The following is a 22,761-nucleotide window of genomic DNA, read 5'->3' as shown; positions in this document are numbered from 1 at the left end:
AACGACAAATCTTAAGAAAAGTTCTTTGCAAAGGCAAATCAGTGTAGCTCACCAAGACCCACACTGTCCATAAAGAGGCTGCTGGTAGAAACTATTTTACTATCTGACATACTATGTGTATTTTAATGTGTTTACTGTTTATTATCCATCTCCACAATTAGGATTCAATCTAATATGAGGACATGCATTTGCCTGATTGTACACTGCCATAGCTCCAGCACCTAGAACAGGACCTGGCACAATAAATACTGGTTGAATTAAATAATAAAAGATGGGCTGGGTGCAGTGGCTTACACCTGTAGTCCCAGCATTTTGGGAGGCTGAGGCGGGCAAATCACTTGAGGTCAGGAGTTCAAGACCAGCCTGGCCAACATGGTGAAACCCCCTCTCTACTAAAAACACAAAAAATTAGCTGGGTGTGATGGTCCGTGCCTGTAATCCCAGCTACCAGGGAGACTGAAGCATGAGAAAAGCTTGAACCCAGGAGGCGGAGATTGCAGTAAACCTAGATCTTGCCACTGCATTCCAGCCTAGGCGACACAGCGAGACTGTCTCAAAAAATAAAATAAAATAAAATAAAATAAAATAAGTAACAATAATGAATGAACAAAGCTTCAAGATAAAGCCCTATTCCAGATAAAAGTCTGCAACTTTGGTAACAGTTATGAATTTTAAATGTTGAAAGACTGCCTAAAATAATCCCATCCCATCCCACATGCCCATATTCCCCAATTACAATCCAGAATAGAACATGTTGCTCTCTTCTTTTAGCTGCTGCCCTAACTCAGCTTGCGTGCCACCTTCTCACTCCCCAACCCAACCACATTTTATTCTGGTTTAGAATTGAACAGCTCTTACTATATTGCATGATAAAGATAGGGAAATATCCCTCCTGGTGCCCTTTCTAAATTATCTCTTTCTTCGCTGCTATTTGCCTAATTCTGAGGTCAATTCCTCCACTTTTAGACTTGCATCTACTTGTTTCCCAAATCTTCTTCCTAGTCTTTTTCTCCTTTGGTTCTTGCAATGCTTATGACTAAATCTGCCAATACTTATCCTATTTCTTTTGTAACTAGTAAGTACTGCTCATTTCTTCACCTCCCCCACCCCCCCCCCTTTTTTTTTTTTGAGGCGGAGTCTCGCTCTGTTGCCGGGACTGGAGTGCAGTGGCCAGATCTCAGCTCACTGCAAGCTCCCCCTCCCGGGTTTACACCATTCTTCTGCCTCAGCCTCCCGAGTAGCTGGGACTACAGGCGCCCGCCACCTCGCCCAGCTAGTTTTTGTATTTTTAGTAGAGACGGGGTTTCACCGTGTTAGCCAGGATGGTCTCGATCTCCTGACCTCGTGATCCGCCCGTCTCGGCCTCCCAAAGTGCTGGGATTACAGGCTTGAGCCACCGCGCCCGGCCTCTTCACCTCCCTTTTTAACCCCTTTCTCTTTCCTGTGCTTCAGCTTCATCTTTTACTATCCCATTCAAACTGTCCTTAATTACCACAGATATTTTAAGTAAACCCAGTCATCATTCTTTAGTTTTCAGAATTTTTCACTTCTAAATACAACTAAATTAATGGCTACACTGCAACAGTAGACTACCTTCTTCTCATGGTTCTCAACATCTCCTGGCTTTCCAGCCTGTTCTCCTGATTCTTGGTCTCCAAAACCAAATATCCTCATAAACTCACCTGCCTGGAAAGCCAATCACGCCCCCACCCCCCACTTGGGGATTCCTCTTACTACCTCTGAGTACAAGAAAGGCAAATGTGTCCACCCTATCCATCTCCCAGCCTCTTACCTCTTTTCTGTGATCAGTTCACTGCATACTTCCAGAGACTCCACTAGATGTACCAGAGATAAAGACCAAACTCACTTTTCCCCAAAAGAACATCTCTTTCTAAATTAAGTCCTATATCCAAGAGTATGTCCATCTATTTGCTAGTGACTTAAAACTGTGATTCCTGCCGGGCACAGGGCTCACGCCTGTAATCCCGAAACTTTGGGAGGCCGAGGTGGGCGTATCACAAGGTCAGGAGTTTGAGACCAACCTGGCCAACACGGTGAAACCCCCCCCTTTATTAAAGATGCAAAAAATTACCCAGGCGTGGTGGCACGCGCCTGTAATCCCAGCTACTTGGTAGGCTGAGGCAGGAGAATCACTTGAACCCAGGAGGCCAGGAGGCGTGAGCCAAGATCACGCCATTGCCCACCGGCCTGGGTGACAGAGCGAGAGTCCATCTCAAAAAAAAAAAAAAAAAAAAACCCTGTGATTCCTTTGCCTGCTCTTCCAGAAGTCATTCCCTAAAATCACGCTAAAAAGGCCATTGCATCAGTGAGCAAAACAAGCAGCAATGGCAGTATTAACTTCAAACCATCACTACCCAGGCATCCAACCCATATTAAGAGCACCACCCATGGCTCCCAACCAAAATCCAGATCATTCAAAAAATGTCAAATAGTCTTCACCAGAAAAAAACTTTTCCTAAGCATCTGTAAGCATTTTCATTACAATCTGACATCAGAAAGGTACAGATAGATATTGAACTGATAAAATACTGCATTTTAATTATAAGGCATTAACTTGACAACCTTACCTTTATACCTGTTAATCCTGTGGGCAAGTGCACAATATCATATGCAAGGTTAGATTTTTCTGCCTCCACAAATGGATCAGAGAATGCTCGGCCATGGAATCTTTTAAATCCTTGGACTGTGTTCTTGGCATTCGAAATTACCTAAGAGAAAGAATATCAGAGTAGAAAAACTACCAATAATTTTTTTTTTTATTTCAACAGCCTCAGATTAAATTAACACCATTTTAACTTTATACAGTCTCCTTGGTTTCGGTTTCTTCAGACACTAAACTTTTCTAAATGGTGCCCACTAGCATGTGAAGTGAGGGATGAGGGATTTGCACGGGTCTCAAAGTGACAGGGCTAAAAACAGAGCCCTGCTCTTCCTATATCAGATGAAGTCAGGTCATTACACCTGTTTAAGTATTTTTTGTTCTTAAACTTCTAGTAAACATTTACGGCCGGGCGCGGTGGCTCAAGCCTGTAATCCCAGCACTTTGGGAGGCCGAGATGGGCGGATCACGAGGTCAGGAGATCGAGACCATCCTGGCTAACACGGTGAAACCCCGTCTCTACTAAAAAATACAAAAAAAAAAAAACTAGCCGGGCGAGGTGGCGGGCGCCTGTAGTCCCAGCTACTCGGAGGCTGAGGCAGGAGAATGGCATAAACCCGGGAGGCGGAGCTTGCAGTGAGCTGAGAACCGGCCACTGCACTCCAGCCTGGGCGACAGAGCGAGACTCCGTCTCAAAAAAAAAAAAAAAAAAAAAAACATTTACATAAAATAACTTGTAGCCTTTAAAAGTTGCCCATAGTTTATGGTTGAAAGTTTCCAGAAACCAACTCAGCAATACATAAATTGATTCAGAAATTCTAATTAAGGCCAGGTGTCGTGGCTCACGCCTGTAATTCCAGCACTTTGAAAGTGGCCAGGGCCTCATTTGAGGTCAGGAGTTCGAGACCAGCCTGACCAACATGGTGAAACACTGTCTCTACTAAAAATACAAAAAATTAGCCAGGCAAGTGGTGTGCACCTGTAATCCCAGCTATTCAGGAGGCTGAGGCATGAAAATCACTTGAACCTGGGAGGTGGAGGTTGCACTGAGCTGAGACACAGCCACTGCACTCTCAAAAAAAAAAAAAAGAAAAAGAAAGAAGTTCCAGTGAAACAAATTTCTCATAAAAGAAAAAAAAAAATCGGCCGGGCGCGGTGGCTCAAACCTGTAATCCCAGCACTTTGGGAGGCCGAGACAGGCGGATCACGACGTCAGGAGATCGAGACCATCCTGGTTAACACGGTGAAACCCCGTCTCTACTAAAAAATACAAACAACGAGCCAGGCGAGGTGGCGGGGCCTGTAGTCCCAGCTACTCAGGAGGCTGAGGCAGGAGAATGGTGTAAACCCGGGAGGCGGAGCTTGCAGTGAGCTGAGATCCGGCCACTGCACTCCAGCCTGGGCCACACAGCAAGACTCCGTCTCAAAAAAAAAAAAAAAAAATCATACTAAGTACACAAAAGTGAACACAAAAGGATATTGGGAGACTACTGTTTGTAACAGCAGATGCCTAGAAACAACCTAAATGGTTAATAACAGGGAAATGCTTAAATAGATTATGGTATATTCATACAATGAAATATATAATAGGTAAAAGTTTTCAGAAGGTGGTAAGACAAATGTCTATATGATTTTTTAATAATGGTTGAACAAGTGATTTTCAAATTCCTTACACTTTTTTATCTATGTTTTCTAATTCCTCTAGAATAAGTTATCACAATTTATGAAGGGAAAATGCTGACAAGAACATTCAAAACATTCCAGAATGACCATGACCTTCTGCTTAAGATTTACAGGCTCTTCCTCCCAATGCAGGAGATGTAATAAGCTCCTGTATCCCCTAGAAGAAAGGGAACACACAGAAGTCCTTTTGTGAAACAGATGAGGCCTCCCAAATCATGTCTTCCTTGACTAAGCTGCCAAACAGAAACTCTGTAACACAATAACTGTATCAACCTGGAACTGGGCAGCCAGTTTAGTATAGTAACTGTTTCTCAATCATGAAAAGGAGGTTTAAAAAACAGGAGCGATCAGCTCAAATTTTAGAAGGAAAGAGATCTCAAAATGGTTCAATATTGTCTACCTGCTATCTCCTAAAAAATCTTGAGCACTGTGAAAACGAACTATAAAACATCCAACTTAATTAAAACCAATTGGCCAAGTACTACATTTTTAGGCTAATAAATTTTAGGCCCTGCCCCATTCAAAAACAGATTCACCCTACAGGGTTGCTCCAGGTTGAACCATAAGAAGGTCAAACATGCAACTCTTTAATTTTACAGATATCTCAGACACTTAGAATAACAGAACTCTTGGGGTTCTGCTGCTCTGGTTATTCAGAAATCAGCAACTACTTCAGGTTCCTGGTTTACAGAGTAAACTAATGGCAAGTCCTTTAATGTATTTCTAGAGATATGCTTTCCTTCCTTGAGAAACCTGATTAATAAGATCAACAGTTACCTTATATATGAGTAAGATGTAAGGCCCAACAAGACAGACTTAAGGAGCATGTAAAATATCAAGGAACAAGCAAGCCTTGCTTAACAAGATCTGGACAAAATCCACCCTGGCAGTTTGCATTAAACAGATTATACTGCTAAAACTATTTTAAGGCTATGTGCTTCTCACTGACGCAGTAGTCCCTGGGTATCTGCAGGGGATTGATTCCAGGGCACCCCTTGAATTAGACCAAAATCCACAGATGCTCAAGTCCCTTATACAAAATGACATAGTGTTGGCCTATAACCTATGCACATCCTCCTGTATACCTGAAGTTGTCTCTAGATTACTTATAACACATAATACAATGTAAATGCTATGTAAATAGTTGTTACACTGGACTGTTTTTATTTGTATTTTTTATTATTGCAGTGTTATATTTTTTCCCAAAAATATTTTTGATCCATAGTTGTTTGAATCTACAGATGCAGAACCCATGGAATTCTGAGGGCTGACTGTATATGAGAACAGAGAACAGGTGTGTATGTCAGTTGTATACCCAGGGTCTATCAGTGCTAGGTACATAATGGGCATTCAACTACTTGCTGAACACATGGATGAACAGAAGAAATAAGTCAGTTTAGGAAAAAAATGAAACTTTACCTGACTTTTAGCTGCTGCTCCAATTGAACGATTCTTAGGACCAAAAGAAATGCAAGCCCTAGAAGACAAAACAAACACTTTAAGAACTAAATCTTACTGCAATAATAAATCCAAAAGCATAGCAGGCAAAATCTGAGTGTCAGCTAAAATGCCATGTATTTTAATGGTACAAATCTATGATTTTGACCTTTCTATTGAGTAAATCTGTCCATGTAATGGGTTGCCTCTTACAACTGAGTCCTGTCATTTACATGCTGGAGCACAGGTCTGATGTGATAACTACCTGTCAGAGAGGTGGACTAGACAGTCTCTACCATTCTCTAATTATTTTTCAAGTCTCCTGTTCAAAATCCCAGTATAAAATAATGTACCCTCACATCAATGTATCAATTAACATTTTTAAGACAGCTCATAACTTCACCAAGAATATAGTCTACAAACCCTGAAAGCAACTCTCGCCGTATTAAATAAGTAAAAAAGTAATTTTTCTAAAACTAGTTTCCAGGCACTCAATTTTATTATTTTTTTAAGAGTCTCACTCTGTCGCCCAGGCAGGACTGCAGTGGCCCTATCTCAGCTCACTGCAACCTCCACCTCCCAGGTTCAAGTGATTTTCTTGCCACAGCCCCCCGAGTAGCTGGGATTACAGGCATGCACCATCACGCTCAGCTAATTTTTGTATTTTTAGTAGAGACGGAGTTTCACCACGTTGGTGAGACTAGTCTCGAACTCCTGACCTCAGATGATTCACCCATCTTGGACTCCCAAAATGCTGACATTTAGGCGTGAGCCCCTGTACCTGGCCAGGACTCAGAATTTCTGACAAGGAACTTCATCCCCACTTTTGAACATTCTTCTAAATCACCAATTCATACACTATCTCCTGATTTAATCTATTTACTGCTTCTTTCAGAAAGGCGAAACTGAAATCTGCTTGAAGGTTAAAAAAAAAAAACCCGGGCCTATGCTTAAAAAGCGCGGTGGCTCACGCCTGTAATCCCAGCACTTTGGGAGGCCAGGGCAGGCAGATCACGAGGTCAGGAGATCGAGACCATCCTGGCCAACATGGTGAAATCACATCTCTACTAAAAATACAAAAATTAGCTGGGCGTGGTGGCACGTGCCTATAATCCCACCTGCTCAGGAGGCTGAGGCAGGAGAATTACTTGAACCAAGGAGTCGGATGTTGCAGTGAGCCAAGATCGCACCACTGCACTCCAGCCTGGTAACACAGTGAGACTCTGTCGTTAAAAAAAAAAGGCATTAATAAGTAAGTTTTGGCCGGGCGCAGAGAGTCACACCTGTAATCCCAGTACTTTGAGGGGCCGAGGCAGGTGGGTCACCTGAAGTCAGGAGTTTGAGACCAGCCAGGCCAACACGGTGAAACCCTGTCTCTACTAAAAATACAAAAATTAGCTGGGCGTGGTGGCATGTGCCTGTAATCCCACCTACTCAGGAGGCTAAGGCAGGAGAATTGCTTGAACTGGGGAGTCGGGGGTTGCAGTGAGCCGAGACCACGCCACTGCACTCCAGCCTGGCAACAGAGTGAGACTCTGTCTCAAAAACAAAACAGACAAACAAAAAAAGGCATTAGTAAGTATAAGTCAATTTTTGCCAGGTGCAGTGGTTCATGCCTGTAATCCCAGCACTTTGGGGGACCGAGGAGGGCAGATGACCTGAGGTCAGGAGTTCGAGACCAGTCAGGTCAACATGGTCTGTCTCTACTAAAAATACAAAAAAATTAGCTGGGCGTGGTGGTGGGCGCCTATAATCCCAGCTACTTGGGAGGCTGAGGCAGGAGAATCACTTGAACCCGGGAGGCAGAGGTTGCAGTGAGCCAAGATCGCACCACTGCACTCCAGCCTGGGCAACAAGAGCAACACTCCATCTCAAAAACAAAACAAAAAACAGTAAATTTGGCTAGGCGCAGTGGCTCAAGCCTGCAATCCCAAGATTTTGGGAGGCCAAGACAGGTGGATCACTTGAGTCCAGGAATTCAAGACCAGCCTGGGCAATACGGTGAAACCCTGTCTCTATTAAAAATATATATATATACAAGGCTGGGCGCGGCGGCTCACTCCTATAATCCCAGCACTTTCGGAGGCCGAGGCAGGCGGATCATGAGGTCAGGAGATCAAGACCATCCTGGCTAACACAGTGAAACCCCGTCTCTACTAAAAATACAAAAAAATTAGCCGGGCATGGTGGCAGGCGCCTGTAGTCCCAGCTACTAGGGAGGCCGAGGCAGGAGAAGGGCGTGAGCCCAGGAAACAGAGCTTGCAGTGAGCCCAGATCATGCCACTGCACTCCAGCCTGGGCGACACAGCGAGACTCCATCTCAAAAAAAAAAAAAAAAACTTAGCTGGGCATGGTGGTGAGCACCTGTAGTCCCAGGTATAGTGGAGTCATGGGGTAGGGGTGGCTGAGGCAGGAGGATCACCTGAACCCAGGAGGCTGAGGCTGCAGCAATCTGTGATCATGCTATCGCACTCCAGCCTGGGGAACAGAGCGAGCGAGACCACAGTAAATAAATTTATCCAGGGTCATGCAATCTGAAAGCAATGAAGACAGGACTGTAGGTGATGTCTAAAGCTTTGACTCTTATCCTCGCTGAACTCCTGATTCTTCCAAGTCAACAGAGTAAATAAGAGCTCTGGAACCATACTGCCTTGGTCCAAATCTGACTAAATTAGATGACCTATTAATTTGGCAGAAACATAAACTTACGAGCCCTGTGGAAACTGGCAGAATGCTGGGCCTCCCTGAGTTTCAGTGGTCCTTTATAACCAATGCCAAAGAACCCCTGTGAGCCAATCTCCCAGGGCAGCTACAGGAAGCCACACCTTCTATTAAATGACAGGAAGAACAAACATAGTATACCCTAGGACCTCATCAGAATTCCTCCGAATCCTAAGCTTTTGGGCCTAGAAAGTGCGGGGAGTAGCCCCTCAAAAGGAAAGGTATCAACCTCAGCCTTTCTGCAACTATGCCACCAATCACTAAAACAGTATCTGTTTTAGACACTAGATGAAAATAAATAAAATCCTCAGTACCATGTAAATGTCACTCCTCTCAAAGCCCATATTGCCCTTTAGGAAATTGCCCAACGCAATCTTACCCACTTCCTCCACCTCAAAAAGGCTGCCTAGCATAAGCCTAACAATTGGCACACCTCCATTTTTCTAAATACCACCAGATCTAAATTTCTAAGGTATATCCCACCATAACCCCAATCACAACATAATGAAACAGCAATGTTACTCATCTTCCATTGTTTCCTGCAGCCCTTTTTCAAACCTTTATCTCCTCAAAACAATTACAATTCCCAACTTTCCTGCAAATCCTGCTGAAGGATTAATTTCCTATTCTACATCAGTAACTTTGAAACTATCTTGCTTCCAATTACCTTCCTAACAAAACCAACTACCAACAAATAAAATCTATATTCCTTAATATGGAACCTAAGGCCTCTCCCAACCCAATCACTTTTCCAGCTGTATTTCATCCACACAATCAACACAAGTTGAATAAAGTATCCCAATCTTCCTGCTTTGCTTATGTCACTTTTTACATCTGAAATGCCCAGTACCTTCATGTATTCTCTAGAAATGGCATCTATTTTGTCTGTAAAGCCTTCTCAACCCACCCCGACCCCCAAATAAAAAGTAATAATCTGCCAGGCACGGTGGCTCAAGCCTGTAATCCCAGCACTTAGGGAGGCCAAGGCGGGTGAATCACGAGGTCAGGAGATAGAAACCACTCTGGCTAACATGGTGAAATCCCCGTCTCTACTAAAAATACAAAAAAATTAGTTGGGTGTGGTTGCGGGCGCCTGCAGACCCAGCTACTCGGGAGGCTGAGGCAGAAGAATGGTGTGAACTCAGGAGGTGGATCACGTCACAGCCACTAGCCACATGTGGCTATTTAAATTTAAATTATTTAAAATTAAATAAAATTTAAAACTCAGTTCTTACAGTCAAGGTTGCAGTGAGCTATAATCATGCCACTGCATCCAGTCAGAGCGACAGACTGAGACCCTGTCTCAAAAAAAAAAAAAAAAAGTACTGTTTCACCTACTGGAACTGAAATCCAGTCAGCTACCTTTAAAATTATCTATTGATGTGTGATTAAAAAAAAAAAAAAAGTACTACTTCCATTAAAAAAGGACAACTGAAAATAGAGTATGATCAATTTGCTGAATTGGGTCAATATGTAAAACAGCGCCAGGCGTGCTGGCTCACGCCCATAATCCCAGCACTTTGAGAGGCCGAGGCGGGCAGATCATCTGAGGTCAGGAGTTTGAGACCAGCCTGGACAACATGGTGAAACCTGTCTCTACTAAAAATACAAAAATTAGCCAGGCATAGTGATGCGTGCCTGTAAATCCCAGCTACTCAGGGGACTGAGGCAGGAGAATTACTTGACCCCAGGAGGCAGAGGTTGCAGTGAGCCGAGATTGTGCCACTGCATTCCAGCCTGGGTGACAGAGCGAACTCCGTCACAAAAAAAAAAAAAAAAAAAAAGTAAAACAGCACAAATTGAAGGATTTTGAAAACTAAAAGCTTACATAAACCTAATATTTAAATAAGATGAATACTCAAAAATAGCTTGAATATTAGCACTAGCACTAGAACCTAGTTCAATGCTTTTTAGTACAAGTTTACCGTAGAAAATTAGTAAAGTATGAAGAAATAAATAAAAACTATATATACTTCCACAACCCTCCCCCCACCACAGAGGGCCACTATTAACATTTAGGTAAATACTCTTATGTAATCCTAATAAATCTAGTAAGTCCTTAAAAAGAAAAAAAAAAAGTAACACTGATATACCACTATCAGTTTGCTTCTCCTCAATAAATGCTCTGAAAAGTCTTCAATGGCTGAATTATTCCTTGAGAATTTTGACATGGAATAAGCATGACAAGAACATTTAAAGGAAATATATCTACTACTTTCCAGTCAAAAAGAACTTTCAAATTTTGCACAGTCTACATCCCTGATCCCTATCCATAGCAGGAATCCTCTCTCATCCAAGCAGGTCAAGCTTCCTTGTTTCCTAGTTCCCATTACAGAGCCTTCTGTGCCAGGTGGTGTGCTAAGCATCCTACACTTGATAATCCTAAATTTTCTGAGAAACGGGATTCGTATAGAGGAAGAGCTGATTCAAGTCAAGTCAATGTGCCCAAAAACGTATTAGCGTCTATGATTCAAAATTAGGACCGTCAGACTCCAGAACCCCATGTATACACACATTTTGGGTTTTTCTGGTTTTGAGACAGGGTCTGAGACTCCGTCACCCAGGCTGGAATGTAGTGGCTCCATATCTGCTCACTGCAACCTCCACCTCCCAGGTTCAAGCAAGCCTCCTACCTCAGCCTCCCGAGAACCTGGGACTATAGGTGTGCACCAACCACCATGCATAGCTAATTTTTTTTTTTTTTTTTTTTTTTGAGACGAAGTCTCGCTCTTGTCACCCAGGCTGGAGTGCAATGGTGTAATCTCAGCTCACTGCAACCTCTGCCTCCCAGGTTCAAGTGATTCTCCTGCCTCAGCCTCCCAAATAGCTGGGACTACAGGCACCCGCCACCACACCCAGCTAATTTTTGTATCTTCAGTAGAGGCAGTGTTTCGCCATGTTGGTCAGGCTGGTTTCAAACTCCTGACCTCAGGGGATCCACCCACCTCGGCCTCCGAAAGTGCTGGGATTACAGGCTTGAGTCACGCCTGGCCAATTTTTGTACTTTTTGTAGAGATTGGGTTTCGCCATGTTGTCCAGGATGGTCCCGAACTCCGGAGCTCAAGTGATCCCCCCACCTCAGCCTCCCAAAGTGCTGAGATTACAGGTGTAAGCTACCACACCCGGCCCTGTTTAGTTTTTTGTTTTTGTTTTTGGGGTTTTGAGATTGAGTTTCACTCTTGTTGGCCAGGCTGGAGTGCAATGGCGTGACCTCAGCTCACTGCAACCTCCACCCTCCAAATTCAAGCAATTCTCGTGCCTCAGCCTCGAGTGGCTGGGATTATAGGCAAGCACCACCACACCCAGCTAATTTTGTATTTTTCAGCAGAGATGAGGTTTCACCGCGTTGGCCAGGCTGGTCTCAAACTCCTGACTTCAGGTGACCCGCCCACCTCAGCCTCTTAAAGTGCTGAGATTACAGGCATGAGCCACCGTGCCCAGCCCCGTTATGTTTTTTAAGAGACAATTCTCACTCTGTCGCCCAGTCTTGGAGTGTAGTACTCGATCACGGCTCACTGCAGCCTTGATCACTGACCTCATGTGATCCTCTCCCACCTCAGCCTCCCAAGTAGCTGGCATGCCACCACAGCCTGCTAATTTTTTGTAGAGACAGGGTCCAGGCTGGTCTCAAACTCCTCAAGTAATTATCCTGCCTCGGCCTCCCAAAGTGCTGGGATAACATGCATGAGCCACCACCGCCAGCCTTAATTCATTCCTACTTCTATACTTCACTCAAACTATCTGAATCCTTTATTCAGTGTATTATCTAATCCTATTTGTTCAAGTCTCACTCCCGCCTTTCCTCATCACTTTAGCCTCCACTGCTTACATCTCCTTTGAACATATTTTAGTTTTGTATCACACAGCCTTGTCCATAACTGGACTCATTCTATTTACTGCTGCTGTTATTCATATTTTAACTATATTCATTACAACTAGACAGCAGGAATCTCTATCTTACACTTCCTCTATACTACACACAATGCCAAGTCGATGCTGCTTAACTCCTAAGAAGTACTCACACATTTGCTGTTTGATACTGCTTTTCCTCCATTCCAAATTGCAGGGAGTTAATTCAAATCAAGTTTAAGATCTCTCTGTTCTCATCTTTAAGTCCTAGAAATTACATCCTTTTTCAGCCAGAGAATATCACTGTTTTCCCTTTCTTAAAAGAGACTATTGGCCGGGCGCGGTGGCTCATGCCTGTAATCCCAGCACTTTGGGAGGCCAAGACGGGCAGATCACAAGGTCAGGAGATCGAGACCATCCTGGCTAACACAGTGAAACCCCATCTCTACTAAAAAATACAAAAATCTAGCCGGGCGAGGTGGCGGGCGCCTATAGTCCCAGCTACTCGGGAGGCTGAGGCAGGAGAATGGCGTAAACCCAGGAGGTGGAGCTTGCAGTGAGCTGAGATCCAGCCACTGCACTCCAGCCTGGGCGACAGAGCGAGACTCCATCTCAAAAAAAAAAAAAGGAGAGACTATTGACCAAATATTTATGCACATTCTGAGAGGATATTATGAACAGCTGCAATTGGCACAGATCCTTTAAAAGGTATAGTTCCATTTTTATAGTGTTATGCACAGCTGGACACAGTGGCATGCACCTATAGTCCCAGCTATTTGGGAGGCTGAGGCATCAGAACTGCTTGAGCCTGAAAGGCGGAGGTTGCAGTAAGCCAAGATTGCACCACTGCACTCCAGCCTGAGCAACAGAATGGGACACTGTCTCAAAAAAAAAAAAAAAGTATGCAGAACTACTCTCAGGATATTACAACAGCTGTTGCTCTAATTCACTTTTTTCAACAATAGGAGAAAATGAGCTTTTCAGAGAAACCGCAATAATTAGACTATCAAATACAACTGATAGGCAAAACTGGAATGGAAATAGAGACATTAATAAGAGTACTCTCTGGTTACTGCATTAGCCATGGACTAGAAAGTACCAAAAAGGGCTGATACCAAACAGACCAAACAACTCATACTTTTGAGATCTGCAGTTCCTAAAAACACAGCAAATTCCTCAGTAATTAACTTTTACACTTTAAAAGTACACAGTTGCAAAACCCAAAACGTAAACTTCCATAGATTTCATCTTACTGTCCTAATCAAATAAAAAATTAACAAAAAATACAAGATGTAATAGTATCATTAGCAAATACTTTGGTAGTATTTACTGAATCCCAGGCATTATTCTGAGCACCATGGCAAGAAAAAGGTATGAGTTATAGTTTTAACTCATTATAATTCTCATAATCTCCAAAGAAGTAGAGAAATCACATCTGTTCCTACTGCAAATTAATCCCTTTTATTTGTGTAAAGAATTCTGGCAATATTACTGAAACTTTAAGTATATAAAGTATATCCCTTACCCTAGCAACTTCACCTCTGGAAATCTATACAACAAAAACAAAAGCATTAACATTGTAACATAAATATGTAAGACTACTTATTGAAGAACTATTGGTAACAGCAAAAAATTAGAAATAACCTGTTTGAAGAAAACATGTTAGAGCCATAATATAGAATTTTACAGGCTGGGCATGGTGGCTCAAGCCTGTATTCCCAGCACTTTGGGAGGTCAAGGCGGGCAGATCACTTGAGGCCAGGAGTTCGAGACCAGCCTGGCCAACATGGCAAAACTCTAAAAATACAAAAATTAGCCACGTGTACGTGCATGATCACAACACTGCACTCCAACCTAGGTGACAAAGCGAGACTCCGTCTCAAAAAATAAATACTGGATCACTTCCCACCGCACCTAGATAAAAATCATTATTATTATTTACAAGGCTCTGCCTAATTCCTCAGATTCATCTCACAACATTCTCTCAAGCAGCTGCTAGAGTCATGGCTGCTCTTCAATATATCAAGGATGCAGCTCTTGCTGCTCAGGTCTTTCCCACTTGCTGTTCCTTCTGCCTGCAACAACACTTCCTCAAACCTACTGTGACCTCCAAGGCAAAATCCTACTCATCCTCAGGTCTCAAATGATATTTCTTTCAAAGCACCTTCTATCCAACTTATTTTTGAGACAGAGTCTTGCTCTGTCACCCAGGTTGGAGTGCAGTGCATGATCTCGGCTCACTGCAACCTCTGCCTACCAGGTTCAGGTGATTCTCCTGCCTCACCCTTCAGAGTACCTGGGACCAAAGGTGCCGGCCACCACACCTGGCTAATTTTTGTATTTTTAGTAGAGACAGGGTTCCACCATGTTGGCCAAGCTGGTTGCGAACTCCTGACCTCAAGCGATCCTCCTACCTCAGCCTCCCGGAGTGCTGGGATTATAGGCATAAGCTATCGTGCCAAATCCTTCCATCCAATTTAAATTAGACCCACTTATTCTATACTCTCACTGTATTCTGTACTTTTCCACCTTGCCCTTTACCACATTAGTAATTACTATATATTTTTGTTTAGTATTTAGTTTAATCCATCAGCCATGTCCATAATAACATGATCTTATTTGTTCACGACAGTACCTCCAGTTATCAGAAAAATGGCTACCACCTCAGAGGCACTCAACATCTGATAAAATGAAGGAAGCCTAAATTGGGTGGAAAATCAAGGGTCTCTTCTGGATGAGACTCCACTGGCTCCTCAATAACTAATCTAATAACTAATCCCGATTGTTACACCCACAATCTGAAAATGAGGTACTTCCACCATAGCAAACCCTGTAAGACTTGCATCTCATTTCCACTCTCACGTTAAAACAAACCCACAACATGCAGTCTTTTTGTACGTATGAGCTCCAAATCCCTTCCCCCATAACGGCTACCAAAAAAATAAAAATAAATCAACCTTCCTGCTACCATTTTCTATTTAGCCCAAGACTCTAACACAGAGTAATCAAAGTGAATCAAAGTCATACAGTTCAGAAATTACTTGAAATGTATGGCATGCCTGTATGTCAATGAAAACTAGGAAAGAAAATATAAAGAAAACATGTAAGGAAAATTAAAGTATTTAAATGGAATTTTCTTATTACAATTTCATGGTGTATGGGGTCATACATCAGTGTCTTCGAGGCAAATTTTTTATTTGAAACAACTCAGTTTCAAATACAATTCATGGTATAATTGTTGCAGCTACTGTCTTTCTAAAAGAAAAACAGAAGCATGGGATAATAATCTAAAAGAAAGGATAGGAACACTGTTCTTCCCAATACTTGGGATTCTCTTCCCGTGCCTCCTTTGGAGCTAAAGTGTGTTCAAACACAGGGCAGGAAAGGACCAAGCCACTAAATACATTAACTCAGCACTTTAGCTTTTTCAGTTCCTTGGGGGAGACATTTTACAGACCAAGAAAACACGGATCCAAAGATATTCTCAAATAAATACTAAAATGCTTAAAAACAAACTTTAATACTTAAAAAAAGAACACAATACACTTCCCTGGAGATGCAAGTTAGACTACCCATTGTTAAAAAGTACAAATAGGGAAAATAGACTGCTAAAGGGCACAGGGCTTTTGGGGGGAGTGATAAAAATGTTCTAAAATTGCCGGGCGCGGTGGCTCAAGCCTGTAATCCCAGCACTTTGGGAGGCCGAGACGGGCGGATCACGAGGTCAGGAGATCGAGACCATCCTGGCTAACACGGTGAAACCCCGTCTCTACTAAAAAATACAAAAAAACGAGCCGGGCGAGGTGGCGGGCGCCTGTAGTCCCAGCTACTCCGGAGGCTGAGGCCGGAGAATGGCGTAAACCCGGGGGGCGGAGCTTGCAGTGAGCTGAGATCCGGCCACTGCACTCCAGCCTGGGCGACAGAGCAAGACTCCGTCTCAAAAAAAAAAAAAAAAAAAAAAGTTCTAAAATTGATTACAGTAATGGTTGCACTGTTTTGTGACTACACTAAAAACGATCACTTCAACTGGATAAACTGTATAGTATATGAATTAAACCTTAATAAAACTGTGCCGAGTGCGGTGGCTCACTCCTGTAATCTCAGCACTTTGGAAGGCCGAGGTAGGCGGATCACTTGAGATCAAGAGTTCAAGCCCACCCTGACCAACATGGTGAAACCCCGTCTCTACTAAAAAAGACAAAAACTAGCCAGGCGTGGTGGCGCACACCTGTAATCCCAGCTACTCAGTACACTGAGGCAGGAGAATCGCTTGAACCCAGGAGGCAGAGGCTGCAGTGAGCCGAGATTACGCCACTGCACTCCAGCGTAGGGAACAGCGAGACTCCTTTTCGAAAAAAAAAAAAAAGACACCTTAATAGAGCTGCTAACAAGACTAAACTCAGCAAAGAGACAGTAAACTACAGTTTTGGTTTCTGGGATGAGTTTTCAGGGGAAACACCTGGGTTAGGAGGTGGGGAGGGTGCAGAAATTTGACAATCAGAAGGGAAATGTGAGACTTCTGAACAATCTAGTTTGGCTGAAACCTGCTGAAGAAATGTGACAAAATTCAGGGTGAAAATAATGGACCTTAGAATTGAGCCCCTGGGGCCGGGCACCGTGGCTCACGCCTGTAATCCTAGCACTTTGGGAGGCCGAGGCGGGAGGATCACTTGAGGTCAGGAGTTGGAGACCAGCCTGGGCAACTCAACGAAACCCCCTCTCTACTAAAAATACAAAATTTAGCCGGGCTTGGTGGCACGCGCCTGTAATCCCAGCTCCTCAGGAGGCTGAGGGAGGAGAATCGCATGAACCCCAGAGGCCGAGGTTGTAGTGAGCCGAGATCATGCCACTGCACTCCAGCCTGGGCGACAGAGCGAGACTCCGTCTCAATCAATCAATCAGTAACAACTGAGCCCCTGGACAGGGCACGGCAGTTCATGCCTGTAATCCCAGCACTCCGGAAGGCCGAGGCCGGAGGACTGGTTGAGACCAGGAGTTCGAGACCAGCCTGAGTGAACATAGTGAAACCCGATTTCTACTAAAAATGCAGAAAATTAGCCAAGCATGGTGGCGCAGGCCTGCAATGCCAGCTACTCAGGAGGCTGAGGTGGGAGAATCACCTGAGCCAGGAGCCAGGGAGGTCGAGGCTACAGTGAACCAACATCGCACCACTGCGCTCCAGCCTGCAGCCAGAGTGAGACCCTGCCTCAAAAAAAAAAAAAAAGAAAAGAAAAAGAAAAAAAAAGGAGACCCTGAATGGAAAATACAGAACTTCTTACAAGATTTTGTCTAAGAACATGACAATGGATTAAAATGTATCTACATGTATTCAAAAGGCAGACTCTTTCACTGTAACCAATGAATGACCTGAGTGACTCACCATTTCTTAGAGCTATGTCTATGCTGGTCCCAAAACTTACTATGGGTTCTAGAAGTCAAGGAGGGCCCTTGAGCCACTAACAACAGTGGCCAACACGCTGGTTAGAATGCACTATCATGAAAGTGCAACCCTGAGGGGTTAATGCGCACAAAACAGAGGATGACCCAATATAGTACAATACCCCGAAATAATGTGGAAAACAAAAGCGATTGTAAAGTTATCGTAAGAGCACCGGTTTTATTAAATTCCTATCCGTGCCACCCCAATCTCAAGATCCCGAGTCCACCCGGAATCCGGGCCTGAGGCTGCTCCAGCTCACTCTCTTCCGGGCGCTGCCCCGCCCCCACTCACGTGGGACGCTGACCGCTCCATGGTCTCGAGGCTGGCAAGCCCCAGAACCCGTTCAATTCAACTATTAAGCGCCTGCTGTGTGCAAAGTTCTGAGCTCTCTGTTGGACTCAAAAGACTCAGTAGGACCTGGGCCTGGTCTCTGCCCTCCAGAAAACGACCGCGATCCGTTTACATCCTACGCCTGCAGTCCTTCCAGTTCCTATCTGTGCCCTCCGCTGGTCCGAGTACCGGCCAGAAGCCTTCCTTAGGCCGGCTGGTCGCCGGGGAAAAGGCCTCGCGCTTAGCACACACCCACGCTCATAGTGGGTCGCGGCCCCTAGTGTCCTCCCTGACCCACCGGGACCTCGGCTTGGAACGGAGGCGACTCCTCGGCCCGCGTTCCCCAAGCAGCGAGGGTCCCAGACTGGAACAAGCATTAGCTCCTCACCCCAGTGCACGCGGCCGGCCCGGCCCACACTTACGGCGTGCAGCGGTCGCTATACTCATTAGCGATAGTCTCGATGCCGCCGGCGCGGGCCACAGCGACGTAGCAGCTCTGGAAGCCCAGGTCTATGCCCACCACCGACATGGCGCTGGGTACTGCGGGCCCGGGTCCGGCCACCGAGACAGGACACGGACCCCGGCGGGGCTAGCGCGTGGAAAGCAGGCCTCTTGGGCCGAGGCTACTGAGGGGCGTGCGGCGTCCACGCGAGCGCCTAGGTCCTTCCAGTGGGGACTGCAACCGAGACCGCTGCTCAGGCCGGCTCCGGCTCAGTGGCCGCAGAGGAGGCGCCGGTAGCGGGGGCGGAGAAGATCTCGAAAGATCTCGTTGCGACGAGAGCTGAGCCGCAGCACGAGAACTACGAAAGAACGGAATGTTCTCGCGATATCCCGACTCAAACGCTTTTCCCCTTCAGGTCCCGCCCCCAGTACGTATGAATACGTCACGTCCTGGCTCGAGAACCTGGGAAAGTACTGGGTGGCTAAAAGATGGCTGGGAGGTGCAACTGGCCAACCGAGCCTGCGCATGGAATCCGCGGCGCTGCACAGCTGTATGGAAATGTGAAGCACCTCCCTTTCCCGTAGAAAGTAGGCGAGCCGACTTGAGGGACTATACTGAGGAAGTCCTGCGGCCTACTTCCGCCGTTTTTCTTAATCTCAAAGACACTTCCGGTAGTGGGTGTCTTGCATTCCACCTTGTCGGGCGCCTGGAGACGCGAGCTGTTCTGCAGATCCCACAGGGTGCTTTCTGTTCTTATCCCCGGTAGGGGAGAAGGCCGCCGTTGGAACGCGGCCCTTATGTCCGGTTCTGTCAAGAGTCTAAGATCACACCCTCACCAGCAGAGGGAAGGAGCCCACTCCTAGCCACACCATCTTGTTTTCTTTCGGTCAGCCTTGTCGCGCCGTTCTCTAAGCCACTCGTGTCCTTAGATCAGATTGAGGGGCCTGCAGGATTTAAGCCTTTAATCCCCAGCACATTCCAAGCAGCTACCCTGTGGTAGGCCCTAACCTGGATGCAAGGAACACAGGCAAGTGATACGCTGCCTGGCCTGAAAGGTCAGCTCAGACCTTTTTATGAAGCTAATAAATCTTAAGCTTCAGGGCCCTTCGCTTGCATGGCCTCCTGGGAGAACAGGTAGTTGCTGAGAGTTATAGTGAGGTTCCCTCATAAGAGGAGTGTGGTGAGGGAGGGGGCTGGGTAGGGGTAATCCCAAGAAGGGCTTAGATTGGAACCAGTTCAGGTTCTGTCCATCTTTCCTCTTTGGTTTTACAGTGGCTTCCGTGGGATCGACAATTTCTTGTTCATAGAGTTTCGGGTGTTTTTCTCCAGTCCTGTTACTGTAGACTGTAGAAAGCATGGGCCCCAGGTATTAGGAAGCGAATCTATGTAAGCATTTCTAATAAGTTACCCAGAGAGATCTAAGAAGGAGAATCTGAATCTCCAAGTCTCTAGTAATGTGTTGGGATTTGTCATTTTAATTATTTGTTTTGTTTATTTTTAGGGTCCCCCAATGGTATATAAGTTTCACCTCTACAAAACCAGGATCATCCCCATCATGAGGGTAGCTAAACAAGTAAAGGTGACCCCAGTACAGAAGGGCAAGTGCTATATGCACAGAATGGTGGAGACTAGGACAACTTCCCAGAAAAGGAAAAGGCTGTGTTCAAGTTTGAAAAATTAGCAATAGAGACCATAGTTTAAGGACTAAAAAGAAGTTCTCTGTTGCTGGAGGGTACACCATGAGTTGAAGGTCTCAAGGCTAGAGTACCTGCGCTTCAGCCATTTTAAAAGTGAATGAGCAAAGAAGAAATTACATTGCCCTGGTATGCCCTTTCCTTTAAATACCTGCATTTCCTGCCACCTCAGGAGGTACTTCACTCTATAGGAGCAACCCCAAACCCGGGTTGATTACCATTAAAACTTGCAAATGGCCACACATTTCTCACATTTTGCCTAATTAAAACCTGTTTTTGCTTCAAAGACAAGTACCAGGTGCTACCCGTAAAAGGGCACTGGGAGTAAAGAGTGGAGGCAACAAGGAGCAGCCTTTGGAAAAACGAAAGCAGGAACATATTTGTACGTTGTATACCCATGTTCATAGTAGTTTATTCGCAGTAGCTAAAAGGAGGAAACAACCCACATGTCCATTGATAGATTAATTAGTTTTCTAAATTTAGTGTATACGCACAACAGTACATTATACAGCCTTGAAAAGACAAAGGAAGGAAAGTCTGATAAATGCTACAGCATTAGTGAACCTTGAAAATATGCTAAGTAAAAAGTTAAAAAAATCAATATTTTTAAAATTTTTTTAATTTTATATTCAGAATGTAATATGATTCCACTTGTATCAGGCACCTATAATAGACAACTACATAAAGAGAGAAAAGCGGTTTCACGAGTAGAGTGAAATGGAGCATTTAAGGGATACAGAGCTTCAGTTTGGGAAGATGAGAAAGTTCTGGAGATGGATGCTGGTGATAGTTGCATAACAATGTGCATGATCAGTGACACTGATTTGTGCATTTAAAAATGATGAAAATGATAAATTTTATGTATATTTTACCATAATTTTTTAAAGTTTTTTTAAGTTAGGTTGACCTTGACCTTCCTTCCTCTGTTTTTCTCCTACCTAGGGGCATTATCAATAATACCAAGGATACTGTTGACCTTAATTATGACACAGTCCTGTCTCCATCTGTTTATCTCAGTTGTTAATCAATGAGCAAAGAGCCCGAGCTGCCTAGGCTAAATTGTCCAGTGGACCTAAAGATCACTGTCTGTGTTACTGCCTGTTTCTGCCTTCCGTCTATTGGAAGACCTCCCTAGGTCTTAGCTAAATTGATGAAAAGTACACCCATATCTTATTATGTTCCAACTTCCTACCTCAACTACCTTGTTTGCCTTGGTACTGCTTTCAGTTTAAAATACCACCAGCCCTATCAATCTTTTTAATGATTTGTCCTTCTCAAAATAAAACATAACTACCATCAGTCACAGAGAGTACTCATCCTGCTATAAATAGTTTCCTGGATCATCAAACTTATAGCTCAAGAGATTATTCTGGGATATTTAAATAAATGAAGTCAGGAAAAGGTTATTTTAGAATCCTGAAGAATCTAAAGTGGCAAGTTTCCAAGAATCACAATTGTGAACTAACAAAGCGTCCAGAATATTTAACGTTGGAGATACTGTGATCAGAGGACAAATTATTTCCATTTGGCAGAGTATCTTAAGTATTTAAGTATTTTAGAGGCAGGAAGTTGTTAAATGCCACTCTCAAATATGATTAAATTTAGTCCTAAGCAATCATGGAAGTGTTTGTTTTTAAATATACAGTGTTCATAGGCTGCCCACCAAAAGACAAAAGATTCTCCATCAACTGGGGACTCATATTTCTCCCTGACAAGTGTCCAGTGGAATCCTGCCCTACACTTTGGAGCAGCTTCTGCAATTTTTTGCTTCACAAGGAAACTACTTCCTCAGGTAATGGTGATTTTCTGACCTCCCTGATCTTACAGTGAGTGGATCAACGCCTTTAGTCAAAGCAACAACCCTTTCTTAAACTCTAAAACTCCAATAACTCAATAATAATGGTAATTACCATGTCTCTGGCATTCCTACAGCATATGCTAGCATTATGGCAGACATTTTACTGATTTCAATATCATAATTCCTTTACATAGCAAAGCCATCAGGTAGGTGTTATTTTTCCTATTTTATAGAGACCTGATAAGGTTAAGGAACTTGTTCAAGATCACACAACTTTCTCACAACTATACTGCTTCTCGATTTCTTTTTCTTTTAGATGATCATGTTCTGTCACCCAGACTGGAGTGCAGTGGCACGGTCATAGCTCACCGCAGCCTGGCTTCAGGCAGTCCTCCCACCTCAGCCTCCTGAGTATCTGGGACTACAGGCATGTGCTGCCACATGCAGCTCATTTTTTTATTTTTTTGTAAAAACAAGGATCTTGTAGCCAGGCGCAGTGGCTCACACCTGTAATCCCAGCAATTTGGGAAGCTGAGGCGGGTGGATCACCTGAAGTCGGGAGTTCAAGACCATCCTGGCCAACATGGTGAAACCCCTTCTCTACTAAAAATACAAAAATTAGCTGGGCCTGATGTCACGCATTTGTAATCCCAGCTACTCGGGAGGCAGGGGCAGAAGAACCGCTTGAGCCTGGGAGGTGGAGGTTGCAGAGGTTGCAGTGAGCTGAAATGGTACCACAGCACTCCA

At 44.3% G+C, this 22,761-nt stretch overlaps 1 protein-coding gene across 1 annotated transcript in view; it reads right to left on the bottom strand.

The window, feature by feature from the left end:
* HSPA4 (heat shock protein family A (Hsp70) member 4) overlaps positions 1–18,876 on the bottom strand; it is a 57,025-nt gene extending 38,149 nt beyond the window's left edge. The window contains exons 1-3 of the mRNA XM_010359961.2: positions 18,503–18,876; positions 5,723–5,780; positions 2,589–2,729 (exon numbers count right to left, since the gene is read on the bottom strand). Coding sequence (XP_010358263.1) covers positions 2,589–2,729; positions 5,723–5,780; positions 18,503–18,609 — 306 coding nt within the window. The 5' untranslated portion in view covers positions 18,610–18,876. The remainder of the gene's footprint in view (positions 1–2,588; positions 2,730–5,722; positions 5,781–18,502) is intronic.
* Positions 18,877–22,761: the final 3,885 nt, after the last annotated feature.

The sequence above is a fragment of the Rhinopithecus roxellana genome, chromosome 3 (genome assembly GCF_007565055.1).
Source record: "Rhinopithecus roxellana isolate Shanxi Qingling chromosome 3, ASM756505v1, whole genome shotgun sequence".
Lineage (NCBI taxonomy): Eukaryota > Metazoa > Chordata > Mammalia > Primates > Cercopithecidae > Rhinopithecus > Rhinopithecus roxellana.
The sequence above is the reverse complement of the archived record's forward strand: the minus strand, read 5'-3'. Positions and strand labels throughout refer to the sequence as shown.